The sequence below is a fragment of the Sebastes fasciatus genome, chromosome 9, assembly GCF_043250625.1.
Source record: "Sebastes fasciatus isolate fSebFas1 chromosome 9, fSebFas1.pri, whole genome shotgun sequence".
In the NCBI taxonomy this organism is placed as follows: Eukaryota; Metazoa; Chordata; class Actinopteri; order Perciformes; family Sebastidae; genus Sebastes; species Sebastes fasciatus.
The window spans coordinates 35,271,513-35,291,462 of NC_133803.1; the positions used below are offsets into that span (position 1 = coordinate 35,271,513).

At 42.4% G+C, this 19,950-nt stretch overlaps 1 protein-coding gene across 9 annotated transcripts in view; it reads left to right on the top strand.

Annotated features, from left to right (window-relative positions):
- ehbp1 (EH domain binding protein 1) overlaps window positions 1-19,950 on the top strand; it is a 214,003-nt gene that overhangs the window by 156,265 nt on the left and 37,788 nt on the right. For 8 of the 9 annotated variants that reach the window (XM_074647439.1, XM_074647444.1, XM_074647434.1 and 5 more), the window contains 2 exons: window positions 617-717; window positions 5,761-5,884. In XM_074647439.1, coding sequence (XP_074503540.1) covers window positions 617-717; window positions 5,761-5,884 — 225 coding nt within the window. The remainder of the gene's footprint in view (window positions 1-616; window positions 718-5,760; window positions 5,885-19,950) is intronic. The other variant, XM_074647436.1, reaches the window with a different exon arrangement.

Below are 19,950 nucleotides of genomic sequence, written 5' to 3' on the forward strand. Positions count from 1 at the left end.
GTCTGATAGCGTGACGCCACTTTGGCCGCGCAGACACTCGCGACACGATGCGGCAATCATGAATCAGACTTTACTCCTCAGCTCGGTCGCTGAAAGAACTGAAAGCTCACACTGGTGCTGTGTTCACACTACGAGCAACACAGCTACAGCCTACAAGTCACTTTCAATACAAGCCGGTTATATGAAGCTACAAACTGATGCCGACACTGAGTGACGTCGCTGAGTGACGCGCTACAAATAAAGTTAAGCTGGTCATAACTACGTCATCAGGCGCTGGAGCAACACTACAACGGCGACTTGCTGACAATGTAGCTGGCCACGCTGGCCGTTTTGTTGCTTTTGTCGCTCGTAGTGTGAACATAAAGATGATGACGTCATTGCTTGTATGACAGGAGAACATCCGATTTTTTCAATAAGAGTGATAACGATAATAAAACTAGTAATAATTTATTTGTGGTGTAGAGGAGCTCTTCCTCCTCACCGACTCCACTCACCACCCGGCACTCTAAACATGTTAAACAACATTTAGATCAATAAGACAACTCAAATAAATCTCACTATGAATGTTTGTTTTCCTCCATTCATCTTTCCCTCTCTCACTCCTTCATCTCTCCAGAGGTGAAGAGGCAGAAGTCTGTTCCTGAGGATCTGAAGAAGGCCGAGGAGGACCGAGGTTCACCGACGGACCTCGATATCCGCCGACCGTTCGAAGAGGAGGTTTGTCATTTTCCTTCTCCTAAATCGTCCTTGTGTTCGCAGAAGGTTTTACTGTGATCAGTAACAACTCTTGATCCTGCAGCTGCAGCGTTTATGACGCTTTAGTGCTGAGCTTGACGAGGTGAAATCTGGGAGTGAGGTGTCCTTTAATATCTCCTACTTTTTATTTCCTGTTAGTCAGCTTTCTTTCTGTCTCTCCTGTCTTGTCGTCACCTCGTCCACCTCTCTCATCCTCACACACACATACTGTCCTCTCCTCTATAGTATTGATCTAACAGATTATAATTATAACAATAGTAGATATCAGCTGCCATTTAGAGGTGTGTGTGTGTAAAGAAGTCCTACGTGTCCTTCAAGTGTACACTCTCTCTCCTCAGCCTGTGTTTGAACTTGTGTGAACAAAGAGTGTGTCTATAAGAGTGCTATTATTTCAATGAGTGTGTGTGTGTGTGTGTGTGTGTGTGTGTGTGTGTGTGTGTGTGTGTGTGTGCCACTGGAGACCACGGGGTGAATCTGTCTTTGCAAGCAGCCCTCGACCCGGCACCCTCCACCCCGGTCCCACACACACACACACACACACACACACACACACCTCCACCCTCCTCCTCCTCCTCCTCCCAGCGCCGGGCCCCAGGGTTAATGGGTGTTCAACCTTTCCATTATCCCGATCAGCCAAGAATTACCTGCTGAATGATGTTTGCATTAATATAATATATATGGTAATTTCCCTCCTCTTAATTACGGCTGGGCCGAGCGCGGCAAGGGGAGTGGGCTGATCATGTGTAAAATTGATTTGCCAAGGAAAAATATGGTGATAGAGCGAGAGCGCGCGAGGAGGAGGAGGAGGAAGGCTGCTGGGAATCAACACATGCACAAATCACACGTGCGCAGAGCCACACAGACGCACACGCTGCTAGAGAGAGAGTACAGGGAAAAGTGCTGGCCTGGGTGGAATGGCTGCTCACTAGTTCTCCTTCCCATTAAGGAAAACGAAGTGCATCAGCAGTAAAAGGGAGATATTTCTCCGGATGCATCCTCAGGACTGAATTTGAATAAACATTTTTTTTTCCTCACTCACTCAGAGGAGTTTCTCTGGAGAATAGCAAGCAGTCAGGAGACAGAGGTGAAGAGGGGTCAGAGATGGAGGGTGTATGAAGTGCATATGGTTATTTATAGAGTGTGTGTCTGAGGATGTATAGTGATGGAGAGGATGCTGTTTAGTGTGTGTGGGAGAAGTTTGAAGACTTATCTGAAATGGCACAGAGTGTGTGTGTGTGTGTGTGTGTGTGTGTGTGTGTGTGTGTGTGTGTGTGTGTGTGCGTGTGCGCGTGCGCGTGTGTAGTTTAGTTTAAGGGGCTATGGTGGGTTAACACTACACTGCAAAAAATGAATGTTAAAGACAACTTGTTACTTGATTTATGTGACATGTTTTCAGTTTAGTGAAGCCTCTCCTGTGTCCCTCTACCTGCTTCTCTCGTAAATATTGAGAACAGGAAACTATTATAAACCTGCAGGTTGTAAATATTTGATTTATATTCAAACACATTTCCTTTATTTAATTAAAGGGTACAGGAACACTAATGAATTACCAAGTTAGCAGTTATGATGAAAGCCCAAAGTTCAGTGAGAGATGACTATAACGTGGAGTAGAGCTGAAGCTAACGGTTATTTTCATCAATTAATCTGTTGATTATTTTCTTGATTAGTTATTTGGTCTATAAAATGTCTGGAAAATGTGTTTCTCAAAGCCCAAGATGACGTCCTCAGATGTCTTGTTTTGTCCACAACTCAAAGATATTCAGTTTACTGTCACAGAGGAGGAAAGAAACCAGAAAATATTCATATTTAAGAAGCTGCAATCAGAGAAATTAGACTTTATTTTCAGAAAAAATGACTCAAACTGATTAATCCATTATCAGAATAGTAGGTTAATTATTGCAGCTCTAATGTGGAGTCACCATGAATATTAGGATCGATCGAATGAGGATTGGATGTCAACAGTATGAGATATATAACTGGAAAATAAACTCAGATTCAGGTTTATTTTCACGTTGGTATTTTGGTGCATAAGAACATAAAAGAAGCAAGAAAGAAACATTTATAGAAAATTAAAAAAAAAATTTTGAAAAAAATCTAAAAAGCTTGTACAATATGTTTGTTTTTAATATTAAAGAGCTGTACAGTTTTGTGTAGGAATGTTTAAACTCTTGACCAAAGAAGTTCCCAGTATGAAGATAACTGTCCAGATGTGGAGACTAGATCAACATGCTATTACAGATGTGACTGATTAATCTATCACTGATTAATCAACAGCTGGATAAACTGCATCAGTGTCGACTGTGATCAGAGCCTTTGATGGTTTTCCATACAGTGACAGTGACAGTGACAGTGACAGTGACAGTAACAGTAACAGTAACAGTAAAGGTGACAGTGACAGTGACAGTAACAGTAACAGTAAAGGTGACAGTGACAGTGACAGTAACAGTAAAGGTGACAGTAACAGTGACAGTGACATTAACAGTAACAGTGACAGTAACAGTAAATGTGACAGTGACAGTAACAGTAAAGGTGACAGTGACAGTAACAGTGACAGTAACAGTAAAGGTGACAGTGACAGTAACAGTAAAGGTGACAGTGACAGTAACAGTGACAGTAACAGTAAAGGTGACAGTGACAGTAACAGTGACAGTAACAGTAAAGGTGACAGTGACAGTAACAGTAAAGGTGACAGTGACAGTAACAGTGACAGTAACAGTAACAGTGACAGTGACAGTAACAGTAAAGGTGACAGTGACAGTAACAGTAAAGGTGACAGTGACAGTGACAGTAACAGTAACAGTAACAGTGACAGTAACAGTAACAGTAACAGTGACAGTAACAGTAACAGTGACAGTGACAGTAACAGTAAAGGTGACAGTAACAGTGACAGTAACAGTAAAGGTGACAGTGACAGTAACAGTGACAGTGACAGTGACAGTAACAGTAAAGGTGACAGTGACAGTAACAGTAAAGGTGACAGTAACAGTGACAGTAACAGTGACAGTAACAGTGACAGTAACAGTAAAGGTGACAGTGACAGTGACAGTAAAGGTGACAGTAACAGTGACAGTAACAGTAAAGGTGACAGTGACAGTAACAGTGACAGTAACAGTGACAGTAACAGTAAAGGTGACAGTGACAGTAACAGTAAAGGTGACAGTGACAGTAACAGTGACAGTAACAGTGACAGTAACAGTAAAGGTGACAGTGACAGTAACAGTAAAGGTGACAGTGACAGTAACAGTGACAGTAACAGTAAAGGTGACAGTGACAGTAACAGTAAAGGTGACAGTGACAGTAACAGTAACAGTAAAGGTGACAGTAACAGTGACAGTAACAGTAAAGGTGACAGTAACAGTGACAGTAACAGTAAAGGTGACAGTGACAGTAACAGTAAAGGTGACAGTGACAGTAACAGTGACAGTGACAGTAACAGTAAAGGTGACAGTAACAGTGACAGTAACAGTAAAGGTGACAGTGACAGTGACAGTAACAGTAACAGTAACAGTGACAGTAACAGTAAAGGTGACAGTGACAGTGACAGTGACAGTAACAGTAACAGTAACAGTGACAGTAACAGTAACAGTAACAGTAACAGTGACAGTAACAGTAACAGTAACAGTGACAGTGACAGTAACAGTAAAGGTGTGATGAGGTTTGAGGTCACCTGCAGCGTTTCATCCCACCTGTTCATTGTGGCTGCTGCTTCTTTAACCAATCCTCTCTTTAATTATCATCCCTTAATTCAGCACATTTTAATCAACAAGGAGTTAAAAAGAGCCGACCACACTAGAGCTGCAACCATTAATCCATTAGTAGAACTATTTTTGATAATCGATTATCGGTTTGAGTAATTTTTTAAGGTGGTTTCTTTCCTCCTCTGTGTCAGTAAACTGAATATCTTTGAGTTGAGGACAAAAGAAGACATTTGAGGACGTCATGTTGGGCTTTAGGGAAACACTGATAGACACTTTTCACCTTTTATGACATTTTATAAACCAAACAACTAATCAAATAATCGAGAAAATAATCGACAGATTATTCTTCAATGAAAATAATGGTTTAGTTGCAGCCCTAGTTGTTAAGTATAAAACATTCCTCTAACGCGAGCTGTATACTCAGGGCTCTACGGCTTGCACAGATTGAAAAGTTTGAACTTTTAATGGCGTCTTTAATATGTCTTTTATTATCGTGCATCAGAATTAAGATACCATTCATCTTCATTGTTCACTCTGACTGATGCCTAAATAACAAATAGACACTCATAACCATGAATAGAAGAATCTCTCAAGGCGATTGAGGTCGACTTTAACCCGTTTAGTCCCTCTAATATACTGTATATGTGTATATATCTAACGTACTGTATGTGTCATCAAGTGAATTCAGTAAAGTTATGCTGAATTCATATTTTTATTCTTTTGGGTTTTGTGCCGTTAACTTTGTGATTCACATAATTTGCTGGAGTTAATTTAGGATTCAGATTCCTGTTTTATTTGGGTTGAGCTGTGAAAGTCGTGTTGGAAAACAAGCGTCTGATGATAATCGATTATTGATCAGGAACAATTATATAAGAAAAGTCCTTAAAATGTGCATGTATTATGTTGATTGTTGATTTCCTTCAATACGTCTTCATCTCAGTCCTCTGATTAAAGCTTTGCTGCTTCATAAATACCAAACGAGAGGCAGCAACAGTTCGTCATCAGCTGTTTGTTTTAATCTCTTATTGTGAAACTTTATCTTTTGTTTTATGTATGGATGTATTTTATACATTCTCTCTCCTCCTCCCTCTGCTTTATAACTTCTCTTTTCATTTCATTCTCTTTTCTTCCATCCCTGCTTTACCTTTTTGCTTCTCTGTATTTCTCTCTTCTCCCTCGTTCTGTCTCATCCCTCTCTCCTTTTTTTCTGTGTCTCTGTTTAATGCTATATCGCACTACTCTTCCTTCTCTCTCATAACCATTCTCTCCCTCCCTCTCTCCCTCCCTCTCTCTCTCTGGTTGACAGAAGGCGTTCAAAGACACCAGTCAGTATGTGGTTGGGGAGCTGTCTGCGCTGGAGAGCGAGCAGAGGCACATAGACGCCCGAGCAGCTCGCGTGGAGAAGAGGCTGCGCTATCTCATGGACACAGGTACCCCAAGCCCAATTACACTGGAAAAACTGTTTTGGCAAATTGAGCGTACGCACGCACATACACACACACGCGTGTGCACTCGGGGAGTTTGTGTGTGTGTGCGTTTGTGCGAGGGAGAATCTTTGAAGCCCCCCCCCCCTCCCTTTTCGGTTGAATGTTGCACGACGGAGCGCTGGGTGGATATGAAAGGAGGGGACGTGGGGGGGTGAGGGAGGAGGAGGAGAAGGGAGGAGGAGGGTGGGTGTGGAGGGAGGGAGAGTAGGAGTGTGTCTCGGGGATGGGAGAAGAAGGGAGACCTCTCTGGGCTGGGGTGATAAGGGAGCCCTTCATGGGGGAAACGATAACTGGGTGCGATAGCGGCGCCCCAGCCGAAGTCTCCGCTGCAGCCGTTTGCCAGCCGCGGCCCCAGCCAGCCAGCCAGCCAGCCTCCACACTATTGAACAGTGCGCTCAGCCATGCACGGCTACACACACACACACACACACACACACACACACACCCACCCTCCTTCCCCTAGTACATATCTGGCCTTCATTGATATGCTGTATAAGGAAAGACGGGGGTGAGTTAAAGGGAGAGGCAAAGAATAAAAAAAAATAAAAAACCACGAGGCAACACAACATGACACAGTTCACAAATCCACGACAGACACACACAAATGCTCACACACACCCGCGCACACAGAGTGCAATCTGGTTTTTGGCGTACGCAGCCAGATTGTGAAGGTTTTTATTTAAGATTTGGCCGTGGGTAAAGCCTTGTTAAGACATGAGACAGTGTGCCGAGCCAAAAGAGGGGCCTTGGCTCCGTTAAGTCCCTAACTGAAATTGGAGAATAGCATCCCCATTTGTGATCCTAAACCGTCCCGTTCCTCACCCAAGAATGCTGCTGGAGAAAGAACACATCCAGGAAGTGTAAAATTTTGCAAATGTCCTGAAAGTGTAGCTCCAGTATGTGCTGTAGTAATTTAGTAGCAGCTCTCATGCTTTTTGTCTGATGTATCATTGCCCACCTCGGTGGATTTAGCCCCCGAAAATCCTAAAGAAGCAACACGGGAGGATGGAAGTGGAGGTTTTTAGAAAAGGAAACTGGGGGCGGTGGATTTGCGCTCACCTTCCCCATCCCATTTGGGTGCTGATATCGAGACTATCTCTCCTCCGTTTGTTGTGTTCTCTCCTCGCCTCCCTCCCTGCCTCCGTGCCCTCTCCCCCTGTCGGAGCGCACGCCATTGTGTCAATCTGAAGGGCTGTTTTTTCCTTCTTCTTCTTCTTCTTCTTCTTCTTCACCCACTGATAAACCAGCCGCTAGCCAGCAAGACGCCGGGTTATTTACTCCCAAACACCTTCAGCCATAACGATTTCTCTTTATATAGTTATATATATAGAAATACCTGCGGTCCCCTCCTGAAAAATAGGATTCACTAGAAAAGGAAGAGGGTGACAACAGGACAAAATAATAAAAGGATATCACGAAGAGAGATTCACCTTGGTTGCTTTTCACCTCCTCCTAACATCAGTGGGGAATGAAATCGAGAAAATGTGGTTTCCACAAGTCAACAATATGGACTGCTGGGTGACGCAGTGCAATATATATACGGCTGATATGATGTGTTATATACTATAACACTCCTACACTTGTCAAGTGCCACATTTGCTCTGTGCTGCTTATAAATGAAACATTATTTAGGGCTCATTACAGAATAAAAGCCCTCTAACTGGCATCGTGTTGCAGCAAAGGGAAAAAGAAAAGTTGCCTCCGTGATGTGGAGCACCTCGCTCACTTCCTGAAAGTGCATTCCTGTTTCCATATCTCATTTTGCAGCACTTATCCCAGAGACTCATCCAATAGGTTATGGATTGTGCCTTTAGGCCGAGGTCTGCAGGCATCAGAGCGAGACGCGCCGGTGACAGGTGGTAACTAAAGTAACCTTTATCACCTCGGCAACGGAGGTCACCTTTCTATTGGCTGTCATAGATGATAGATATTTCTCTCTCTCTGGACCCAGAACGTCTGATTGAAGTTGTGGCTGATTGGCTGTAAGCAAAACATCCGGTATTGATCCATCACATCTGACTGGTGGCTGCACTCTTCTGGGGGGACACGGTGAGGAAATCACCAGCAGCTTCCAGCAGATGTTGATGTATTTTATACCGCTGAAGGCCGGCTGATGTCCCCGACATCTAGTTACACGTCCAAGTGTCCGGTTCAGTTTAGGGACGTACGAAGTCACAGTGCAATTAAAGAAAATTCACAGAATGTTACTTAATGAGCTCTTTCCTTCGACGGCAATAACAGTTAAGAGACGGTCTCCCTATCATGATGAACTGATTATAGTTCAACAGAGCCAATCACCAATTTGGTCTTTTTGGCACAGTTTCGGCCTTTTTCCATTCACACGTGCTGACTCGGTTCGACTCAGCGCGTCAGCGGGGATTTGCATCCACCGTGGCTGTGACTAGTGGTCAAAGGAGCGGCTGTAAAACGGTGTATAAATACATTTCATTTCCTATATTTTTCACAGTAAAAGCCCAGTGTTATTTTTGCTGTTTGTCCTCTTCCTCCCTGCACTATGAGTAGACTGGTTTTATTGAAGAATAGCCACTAACGAAGCTCCGCTAATTCAGTGATAAGCTCATTTAATTTCCTATAAATTCTTCACAATAAAAGTCCCCTGATATTTTGTTATTTAAAAGCTTTTATTATGAAACCGCAAAATCAGGAAATGTTCGGTTTTCATCAGCAGCAACTTAACACGACTCTTGTACAGCTGAAAGTTTAAGGGGAAGTCGTGGGTTGACCGTGGTTCGGCGAGACGTCATCGCAACCCGCTTGGAGGCGGGTCGGACGCACTTTGTCCCGACTCCAGAGATGGTCCATCTCGGGTGCGACTCGGCACGACTCGGCGCGCTAAAACTGGTGATGGAGACACAAATCAGCGCGACATGGTTTGACTCGGCGCGACCAAAAGTGCCATTAGAAAAGCCTCGTCGTCGGCACCATAAGTGCACACAAGATGGACTTTATTATGCACGTCAGACAAAACATTTAGTCTCCGAACACCTCCCAGTTATTCACCTTTGTGAACTGATACCTGGCTGTGAAATCCACCACTAAATCTTTTATCGACCACCTTCACTAGTCTTGTGTCTCTGCCCAAAGTAAACCAACACTAAAACACCAATACTCTTAATTAATAACGCAATCTCCCAGTGCTTAAAGCACAAAGTCAACGCACTGTAGTTCTGGACGACGTCATGCATTAAAACTACATCACCTGTCACTCCACCTGTTTCTACTCTACATCTACAGACCTGAGACAAGCTGTGGAGCTTGTGAGAGCAGACCTTTCTTTAGAGAAGCTCGGACAGAAATAATACTTTCTTCCACTTTCCAGTGTTTTAATTGAGCAGATGTGATCTCAGCAGGAGATTAGATAATAAGGACGTGGAGGTGCAGTGAAGGCTGGATGTCACAGAGAGGAAGTCACAGCTACTGTTGATGTGTTGAGAGATTTCTCTTCAATCTAATTTACTACTTAGAGGTCTTTAGAGTTCAGTGTATTCTGAGGAGCTGAGTATTCCCATATAAACAGTTTTATCTATGTGCAGAACTATGTGAGGTTAGTTCCTAGGCAGGGTGGATGTCATAGCAGGGCATGCGATCACATGATTCAGACCTCTTGAGGTACGTTTACGTGCGCTCAGTGTGCACGGCGCTGCAGGACTGATGGGCAGATGTGATCAGACAGACCGACTGACCCGTGTCTGATTGTTCATCTCTCTGCTCCAGCAGCAGAAAGCCTGGGAAGATCCACTGTGCTCCGCTGCTCCTCAATATTCCCTCCTTCCTTCCATATCACATGCTTCTGCTTTGTCATCCCCTTCATCCCTTTTTCTCCCCTCTCTCTCTTCTGTAAGTTCAGTTTGTCATTCAGCTTATATATGTATAATGTTTGCCACGAGGAATCTAATAATTGTTTTTAGTAACTTATCCTGTTTAGAGTTTTTCTTTATATTTCTGTCTCTGTGCATCACTTTCTATTTGCTCTCTCCCTTTTTATCCCTGTGAATCTCTATTTCCTTCTCCTTTCTCTCACCCCTAGCTCTCCCTCCTCTTCCTCTCCTCCTCCTCCTCCCCCCGTCTCTCCCCTGGTTTGGGCACAATGCAGCTTTCTGCGGCATTTTTCTATTACGCCGCGGCCCTCCCCAGATGAATCCCAAGTAATTGGGGTGGTTAATTTATTTACTCAGAGGCAGTTCACAGCACATTAAATAATAGAGATAATTGAACAAGAATTGTCAAGTGTCTTCTGATATCAGACACATTACAGGAGGGAGTGTGCATAAAACTCCATTTCTATGCCCCCATTGTTTATGGTAATTAAGTACACAGATTTATTCCTTGGTTGCCTTCCAAGCTTATGGCAAGCGCCATTGTTGTCTTCTATTAATATGTAATCAGTAAATAGTTTAATTTTCTAATCTGCGGTTGGAGAATTCACTTTCTAACAACTCTTAATTACTGCTGGGCTCTAATGAGTCTCGCCGTGCCGACGCAGCCAGCCAATCGGAGGCCGGGCCCGGGGTCGGGGGGGGATTTGAATTCCTGCGGCGCCCCCCCTCGACTAATGAACTTGTTATTCTTGCACCGCTGGGAGCACTGTCCTTCACACATGCAACACTAGGAGAACGTTCTCCTCCTGCAACACACCACATCTTTATACACCACTTTATTGATTATAGGAGAAGAATATTAGTGCACTCTACATGCACGCTAGAATATTATTACATGTCTTTAAGGCCATTAATCGACTATTAAATTAATCGCCAACTTTTTTGATAATTGATTAATCAGTTAGAAAAATAAGTCTAAATTCTCTGATTGTTGTGGACAAAACAAGACATTTGAGGATGTCATCTTCAGTCATGATCGACATTTTTCTGACATTTTTTGACCAAACAACCGATCAATTAATCCATAAAATAATCAACAGCTTAATCAGCAGTGATAATAATGGTTAGTTGCAGCCCTAGATGTTTAGTATAAATCATTTAACTCTCATGTAACCTGTATACACGGAGCTCTACGGCTTGCACAGATAAAAAACTTTTGATGGCGTCTTTAATATTTTATTATCCTGCTAATTTCCATCACAACTAAGATACCATTCACGGTTATTGTGTTTCTACAGATGCCTGCCATGCGTCTGACCTTGGCCATTGTTAGTTTTCTAAAGGTATTGTTACACAGAAAAAAATATATCAAACACTCCTTATTGAAAATTCAGCTGGAGCTATGAAGACGCATTCAGATGTGTCTTGTAGCCTTCGCAGAAAATCCCCTTGAATATATCTCCACCACCCCCTACCTGGCCCCTTGCACCTATTTACACACACCTCCCATTTCAAATAGCTATATAACCTGCAACAATGGACGCAATTATCCAAATAATGGCACTTAGCCGCACCGCAAAGCTGCCTCTCACCTACTGCGCATTTGATAAGAGATAAACAAGCAGAGAGAGAGAATGAGTTTTAGCTCTCCCAGATTAACATATGTTTAAAAATTGCACTCGAAGCCGATAAGATTGACACGGGGGTTTTTATGGCGCGCGCTCCTTTTTAATCTGCCTTTGTGTCTACGAGTCGACGAGAGGAGAATGGCACAAGGAGGGATCCGGCAAGAGCTTAATGTACTTTACACATGCAGCCTATCCCCCTCAGTATCTGAGAGAAGGGACGGGACGGACTGTCAATGCCGTCACACCGCAGAGGGCTGCTGGCCTCCGCTCGCTCTCTGTGATTGTGTGGAGGATCGCAGAGCGGCTTAACCTGTAGCTCTAAATCACCGTCAGCCTGCAGACACATTCACATTCTTCTAATTGTTTTTGCCTTATTTGCCATTATCAGGGATTAAATGATTCAAGATCAGTACTCATAGAGCGATTCACCTATCTCCTGATTCTATACTGTCACGCTACTTTTTAAGTATTGCAATTCGATATTGCGATTTAATGTGATTGTTTTTAACTTCTTTAAATCGTCCACTTCTTAGGACTTTTACTTTGAAAATATCTAAATTAATACAATACAATGTTTGATTTTCAGCATGACTGTAATCAGAGATGCCCTGAAGTCAAATATATCAGTTTCATTGTCAGGAAGTATTTATTATCCAGCAACCCAGAAATCAAAGAATAAAGACATTTCCCTCACAGATTAGTGCTATTTTCCTTTTTAATTTATAATGTTTTATACTTCTGGTGAATATAATCCATCAATCTTATTTCCATAGATGTATTTTGTATATATAGTTCCCTTATTTTGAAAACCAGACGTAGTTGTTACTTCCTCTAACTTCTCCAAGGTGGTCTCTAGCTCTCCCGTCAGCTCCGTTCTCTTTATCCATCCATGTCAGCTCCATCGGGGCCGTTTCAATGCAGAGAACATTAATGTCAGTATCTGGGTTCTCTACAGTCGTAGCGTCGGCCCATTTGACCACGGAGACGAGAGCGCCGGCCGGCTGGACCGCCACGTTACCGCCATACCATAACGCTTCCTGCTAACTTTTTCGCACTTTTTTGCACCTATTTTTGGACGTTTTCAGCCTTTTTTTTCCGGAAATATTGCAGACGTTATTCAGACTTTTATTCAAACATATATCAGCCTTTTTTATGACATATTTCTGACTTTTGTTTGAGCATATTTTTGCCCTTTTTTTGCCTTTTTTGAGAAATATTTCAGCTTTTTTGGGCCATATTTCTGACATACTTTGGCATTTTTTTCAGCCTTTTTTCAGCCTTATTTTCGGACACATTTTGGCCTTTTTTAGAAGTTAGCATGCAGCTTTAGCTCTGCTCTGTCTAGCTCTGCTTTTCCTGTCAATGTGTGAAACCCAAAGTGTTTCCATCCTTTACTGGATGTGTAGTGTTTACCACGCTGGATTTAACATGTGAGGGTGCAGGTCGTATCCACGACGACCCTCCAACGTTTTACACTCTGAGGTATGTTTTGGTTGACGGATACGGAACGGATATGACGTCACGTTACTCAGACTACCACAATAAAAGCGGTGACTTCCCTCTACCTCCACAGAGACTCAGATGAAGCAGATAAACCGATTCTGGCATTAAAACATCTATTTAGAAATCATAAAAAAATTAAATTTTTGTACTACTTACAACTGCCTTCATAACAGTTGTAGAAATATTACCCTCATATTTCAAAATTGGAAGCTCCAGGCGATGCTTTTGACTGTCTTTTCCCGGCTGGTAGTGTGTGGACGTGTCCCTCAGATCGTCTCCGTGTCGTCCTAACACTAATGGTGACGGGGGTTCAGGCCTCTCGCTCTTTCTCCCATGCCTGTCGTCCTAATCCAGCATTGTGGCAGCAACATTTTATAGTCTGACTAAAGATTTAAGCTGGGCTACGTGAGCGGCATATAGGGACTCTCACACTCACACATGCACGGTCCCGTCTCGTCGCAGCAACACAAACAGCGTGCGCAGCTTTAAGTATATTATCAGAGCCAGTTCTTTCACAAACGTATTGCTTGAAGAAGCTTAACATTAATTATTGTAACTTTGGGCAGATTACATCCGTGGCCGCCTTGTAAGCGCAGGCAGACTCATCTTGACCTCCTATACGAGAGCTTAAAGACACAAGAATGGCATTTTACCAACTTTAATGGGATAACCAGTCTAATCTTTCAGCGCTGACAGAAAGGAAGAAAGTGTTTAGACTATAATACCCTCCCCAGTTCACAGGCTGGGAGATGGAGGCAGAGAGGGTTTTGGTGTTTTGTTTTTCAGGTGCTTCATCGTACGACTCCTCTTCTCCTCTTGTTGGTGCTTCAGCGCCCTTTTGAAAACATTAAGCTTCTCTTGAATCTTCCAATAAAGCTTGAATATAAACACCGGCTACGCTGAGGGCCTCATCCAGCGCGCTGAGTTGTGATTGAAATAGTTGAGCGGAGAGATTGCGTCTGTTGTTTATCCATAATCACAGACCCGGCTGGTAAGCTAAGCTCGTGGCGACTCAGATAGACTAAAGAAGATGCCTTTTTGGAGCCTTTGGTCATTCTCTTGTTGTTGTTGTCGTCAGGGTTACGAAAAGAGCACTCACTTTGAATCGAATGGTTTTAGAGGAATGTGTTTGTGGTCATCTTGAATTCACTTCAGGAGCGAATTCTCCCCGACGGGGGGAAGAAAAGAAATCTAGGGATCACTCCTTTAAAACCCCATCGCCCTTTTTCTTGCCTTTGAGGGGACAAAACAAAGGATTTGAGCTTTTTGTTTTGTGTGAAAATGTGTGTGGGGGGGGGGGGTTACACACACACACACACACACACACACACCACACACACACCACACACACACATATACACTCCCGTCCCCGGTCATGCCCTTAATCTCCTCGGCCATTTGAATGTTTGAGCAGCAAAACAATTTAATTAGTCAACTTGCAAGGACTCTGCACAAGATGCTGAGCCCCCCCCATCCTCCCCCATCCTCCCCCAGTCCAGCACAGTGACACCACCCTCTCTCCCCCAGATGTGCACCGCTTCTCTTCTTCTTTTCTCCAGCTCGGTGTCAGCCTTTCATACATTCTTTAACAGTGGGGATGAAAGGGGGATTTTTAGGAAGATTAGGGAACGGGATCCTCTCGGCATTGTCTGAGAATCTTCAGATAAAACGAGCTGGGTGGATGGGAGTCAACGGGAGGGAGGGAGGGGGTGTCGCTGCTCGCCGCGACCCAGAGACGCTTGTTTGTAAACTATAGCAGGAATTATGGCGGGCTTCTTCTCATCTTTCCTCCCTGATGAGTTTATATGTTTCCTCTAAATCAGTTAAAGTTGTGCCGACCGGGCCGGGAGCTCCTCCCGCCCTCCCTCCCTCCCTCCCTCAGCCCGCCAGCGATAGGGCCGATTAACATTTTCAGCAGAGGGGTGAGTAAGTGGGGTTTTTGGGGGGGTTGTTGGAGAGAATTGGGAGGTGGACAATGGCCGCTTATGATAATCTGCTCTTTATTGGAGCATCCCGCCAACGCTTTCATCAGCCGCCTCTCTGCCTGAGACCCCGAGCAGCAGCAGCAGCAGCAGCAGCAGCAGCAGCAGCAGCAGCAGCAGCAGCAGCAGCAGCAGCAGCAGCAGCAGCAGCAGCAGCAGTAGCAGCAGTAGCAGCAGCAGCCGGTCCAACAAACCCAGCTGAAAGCTGCCAAACACGTCGTACGTTTGTTAATGTAAACTTTATCTTGCTTCCATCTCGGAGGAAACTGACAGTTAAAATTAAAAGAAAAAATATTCTTATTAGGGATGTTAATCGTGATTAATCACACATGTTTTATCTGTTCAAAATGAACCTTAAAGGGCAAGTATTTAATCCTCTTATCAACATGGGAGTGGACAAATATGTTGCTTTATTCAAATGTATGTATATATTTATTATTGTAAATCAATGAACAACACAAATCAATGACAGATATTGATCCAGAAACCCTCACAGGTACTGCATTTAGCATCAAACAATATGCTCCAATCATAACATGTCAAACTGCAGCCCAACAGGCAACAACAGCTGTCAGTGTGTCAGTGTGCTGACTTGACTATGACTTGCCCCAAACTGCATGTGATGATCATAAAGTGGGCATGTCTGTAAAGGGGAGACTCGTGGGTACCCATAGAACCCATTTACATCCACTGATCTGGAGGTCAGAGGTCAAGGGACCTCTTTGAACATGGACATGATAGTTTTTCCTCTCCAACATTTAGTGTTAGTTTGGAGCGTTATTTAACCTCCTTCATGACCAGCTGGTCTGACATGGTTGGTACCGATGGATTCATCAGGTTTTAGAGTTTACTATGATACCAGTAGTAGTAGTAGTAGTAGTAGTAGCAGTAGTAGTAGTAATAGTAGTAGTAGCAGTACCATGGTTGGTACCGATGGATTCATCAGGTTTTATAGTTTTATAGTTAAAATGAATTTGCGTTAACGCGTTATTATCTCGTTAATTTCACAGCCCTAATTCTATATTTATTATTTTGTTGTTGTTGATTATTAGTTAGTTAACAACATAATTGAATTTCAACCTTGCAGTGAGTTAATGGAGTCTTTCTCATGGTAACGGATGTGGTGGCACTCCACAATGCCGGTTAATGACGGAGGTTCGGTCAGTAATTACACCATTCACTTGCTAACACAGCTGCTCGCCATGCTACCGTTGTCATCACCCCCCCGCAACCCCATACACACTCCTCCCCATTTCCCATTGTAATGAGCACTCCAGGCTACAAATACCAACAGCTGTCTTTCCCCAATACATTTCCATTTAATTATCTATTTAAACAGCAACTTTACATTTGTGTATTGAGTCTAAAGCTGCAGCCGGTGGCCGCGACAGACCGAGAGGATTCATCTGACACATTTACAAACACATTATTAAACTTAACTCTTCCTAAAGATTTGATGTTTTTCACTAAAATATATTGATGTAGTAAAAGAGAGAGCCCTGAAGCAAAGGGACAGACGTGGAGCGAGGAAGATGAAGATGAAGGAGGAGAGGAAGCAGTGATTGTGTAACAGAGAGACGAGGAGACGAGGAGACGAACTAGTGAGATGTGAGAGGGGATGACTAATGTTGTTAGCGGAGCCATTACTGGTCCGCAGATTAATTCATCAAGCAAATTCATCGTTCACCTCCCCTCCGCCTCTTGTCACGAGGCGTGTAATATGACACCCCTTCAAATTTGTTCTAACATCCACCCCAGGGGGGGGGTCGAGCACACACACACACACACACACACACACACACACACCCTCCGTCTCTGTGCTAATGGAGCAGGCGGAGCCACTTATGCTAAACAGACTGCAGCTGTCTGTCAGCAGGTTGAGGGGCGGGGGGGGTTATCACGGCTCGCTCTCACGTTTTCATTCAGAAATTCTTCCTTTATAAACATCTAACAGCCGTACAGGTGTGTTGACCTGAGTGTTTGGAGCTAAACGAGGGAGGGATGCTTTTAAATCAATTAATGAACCATTAGAAACTATTCAAGATTCAAGATGTTTAATGTCACATCACTTATACAAGTGAAGCTCCATTAAAAAGAATAAGTTATATTACAATAATAAAAGGAAATACTTTGTACAAAGGCATATTAAGAACATAAATATAGAAGCAGAGTTGCGTACTATAAAAATATTGCACATGCATTTATTTATATATTTATATATATTATTTTATTTATTATATTTATTTATATATTTTTTATTTTTTTTATATTGCACATATTGATTGAAGTGTTGCATGTTCATAGCACTTTTTGTGAGAGAGTGTCATATGAATTATCTATTCGAGAGTCTGATGGCCTCGGGTTAAAAACAGTTTCTCAGTCTCAGTTTGAGATTATATATGTATAATCTCATACTGTATAATATATATATATATATATATGTCTATAATGTATTATAAACATACTTATAATTAGGGCTGGGCAATATTTATTTCCTTTTTCTCTATAATTTCCCTTAAAACTGGTTTCACATTTTGCAATCAACTTCTTAAAATGAGAAAACACTTCATTTATAAAGTATTTATTATTATCCTAGTGCATTATAATTCCCTTAATTGTTATACATATAATATAATCTTTTTATAATGCATTATAATCACTGTTATAATGCATTATAATTTTAGTTATTTACTTTAAGTGGTTATTGTTTGCTTTAAGTTAGGGATTCAACTAATGATTATTTTCATTGTCGATTAGTTAGAATAATTAACAATAACATTAACAATTCACATTTAAGAAGCTTAAGAAACCCAAAGACTCAAAGCGATTAATCGTTTATCATCAATATTATTATTCTAATCGATTAATTGATTAGTTGACAACTAATCAATTAATCATTGCCACTCTTCTTAAAGTAAAGTAAATTAATTTTACTACATTTTGTGTGTTCATAGATTTAATCATATTTTTCACTTTACTTAAAGCAAACTGTGCCTACTTATAGAGTAACTTATAATTACATTATAATGCATTATAACAGTGATTATAATTTATTATAATAAAGATTATAATGTATTACAACTATGTAAAATTATAGTACGATATGATCCTTGCAAAATAACATGCCAGTGAGTGACCAGCAGTTATGAAGTATTATGATACTTGACCTTATAAGTCATTATAAAATGCTTTGTGTTGTGATTATTGTTATAAAGCATTATGAATATGTATGAGTGCTTATAACTATAATTATACAGTGTTAAATGCATTATGAGTATGTTTATGATGCATTATAATGCATATACTTTAGTTTGTGTACCAATGCTAAAACAGTACTTGAGAAATATAAACATATTTTTTGCAAAACCTTTTTTAATTTAACAAATTCAGCCAGAGTTATTAAATATTGTCCAAACCGTAGAAGAACTTTATACACATAAGATAATCTAAAATGATCAACATTTAGATTTTAAATGATGAAATATCTTATCAAAGAATAAGTCAACAGGACCAGGACATTAAATGTCTCGTCCTCGTCTGAGCCGACAGACTATTGTGATTTAATATACGTACTGTAGTCCTACTGTACCAGTGTGACAGAGTATTGTGATTTAAAGGGACTGTTTGTAACTTTTTAAGCGTATAAATGTACCGGGTCAGCACACATGCGCGCTCGCGTGTGGCCGCTGCCTCTCCTCTGCCTGCTCGCCTTCACTGAGACAGAGCGCGCGTTCTCGCTCAGCTCGCTCCACCTCTAGACGTGAACGTGCGCTCACTCCACACTGCAGAAGAGTTAGTTTAGCTCTGAGAATATCTAGTGAATGTACAGTGGACGTTTGTGCAGAAATAACTGCTGCAGGTTTCCCGTGTCTTGTGAAGTGACGGGGCTCTGCAGAGAGACACGTTGTAGTCTCGTTACCGACCGGGTGCCGGTGTCTCCCTGCTCTCTCCGGCGGGCGGAGAGAGCAGGGAGACACGCTGCAGAGCCCCGCTGCCTCAGCCTGCGCTGAGGCAGGAAAAGCCAATACTAGGATCAGCAGTGATTCATGGAGAGACCTTCGTCTGGTCAGCTAACATTACTGCCAAGCAGCTGAAATATAGAGTGATATTGTGGTTTAGCTGACGTGTGTCTCCTCACTGTGTTGAGTGATGCTCCTTCAGGTATATTTAGAGCGAGCAAGCGCAAGCCCGATGCTGACTTTCGTTGATTTCACGGCCACAGGTGAAGCTGTTAACAAGCATTTCTGAAAGTTACAAATAGTCCCTTTAATACGTACTGTAGTCCTTCTGTACCAGTGTGACAGAGTATTGTGATGTAATACGTACTGTAGTCCTACTGTACTAGTGTGACAGAGTATTCTGTACCAGTGTGTGTGTAATCTGACTCCTGGAACTCTGGTATACAGATGCATGCTGATGTTTGTGTTAAGCCGTCCCAATTAACACCACCAACAGGTAGTGAGGTTTACCACTAAAGCACTAAATCAACCGGTGTTCCTCCGCCCCTCTAAGCTCCCCGAACGGTTCACACCTCGGTGTGTGTGTAAACACACACTCAGGGAGCTAAACCACCTGGCTTAACCTTAGCTTAGCCCCACCGAGCCGCGGCTTATCTGCACATTTCAACAGTGATTCCACTACGCTGCTTTTAGCTCCGCGGAGAGGAAGGCCTCGGTGTTTAGCATGGCTTCATAGCTAAACAGTTTATTCTGTTTAAGTCACAGTCTAGAGCAGAGATGCTTTCAGGTTAGAACTGGACTATATTATATATTAAGATGAATTGCCACCTTTATCTCATTCGGTTATCTTTCTTTAATGTGTTGAGGTTTCAGGTTTCTGGGGGGTTTAACATCTGGTTTAGATGTCATTGGTTTAGCTATTCTCAGTTTAATTTCATTGGACTCTTTTTATGGAAAACTATAATGAGATTAAGTTTAGGTCAGTTAGAGATTCACAATGTAGATGGGTTGTTTATTTCAGATAGATAGATAGATAAACTTCATTATCTATCACAAAGCAACAGAAATTCGCCTTTGACAGAGCTCAACATCAAACAA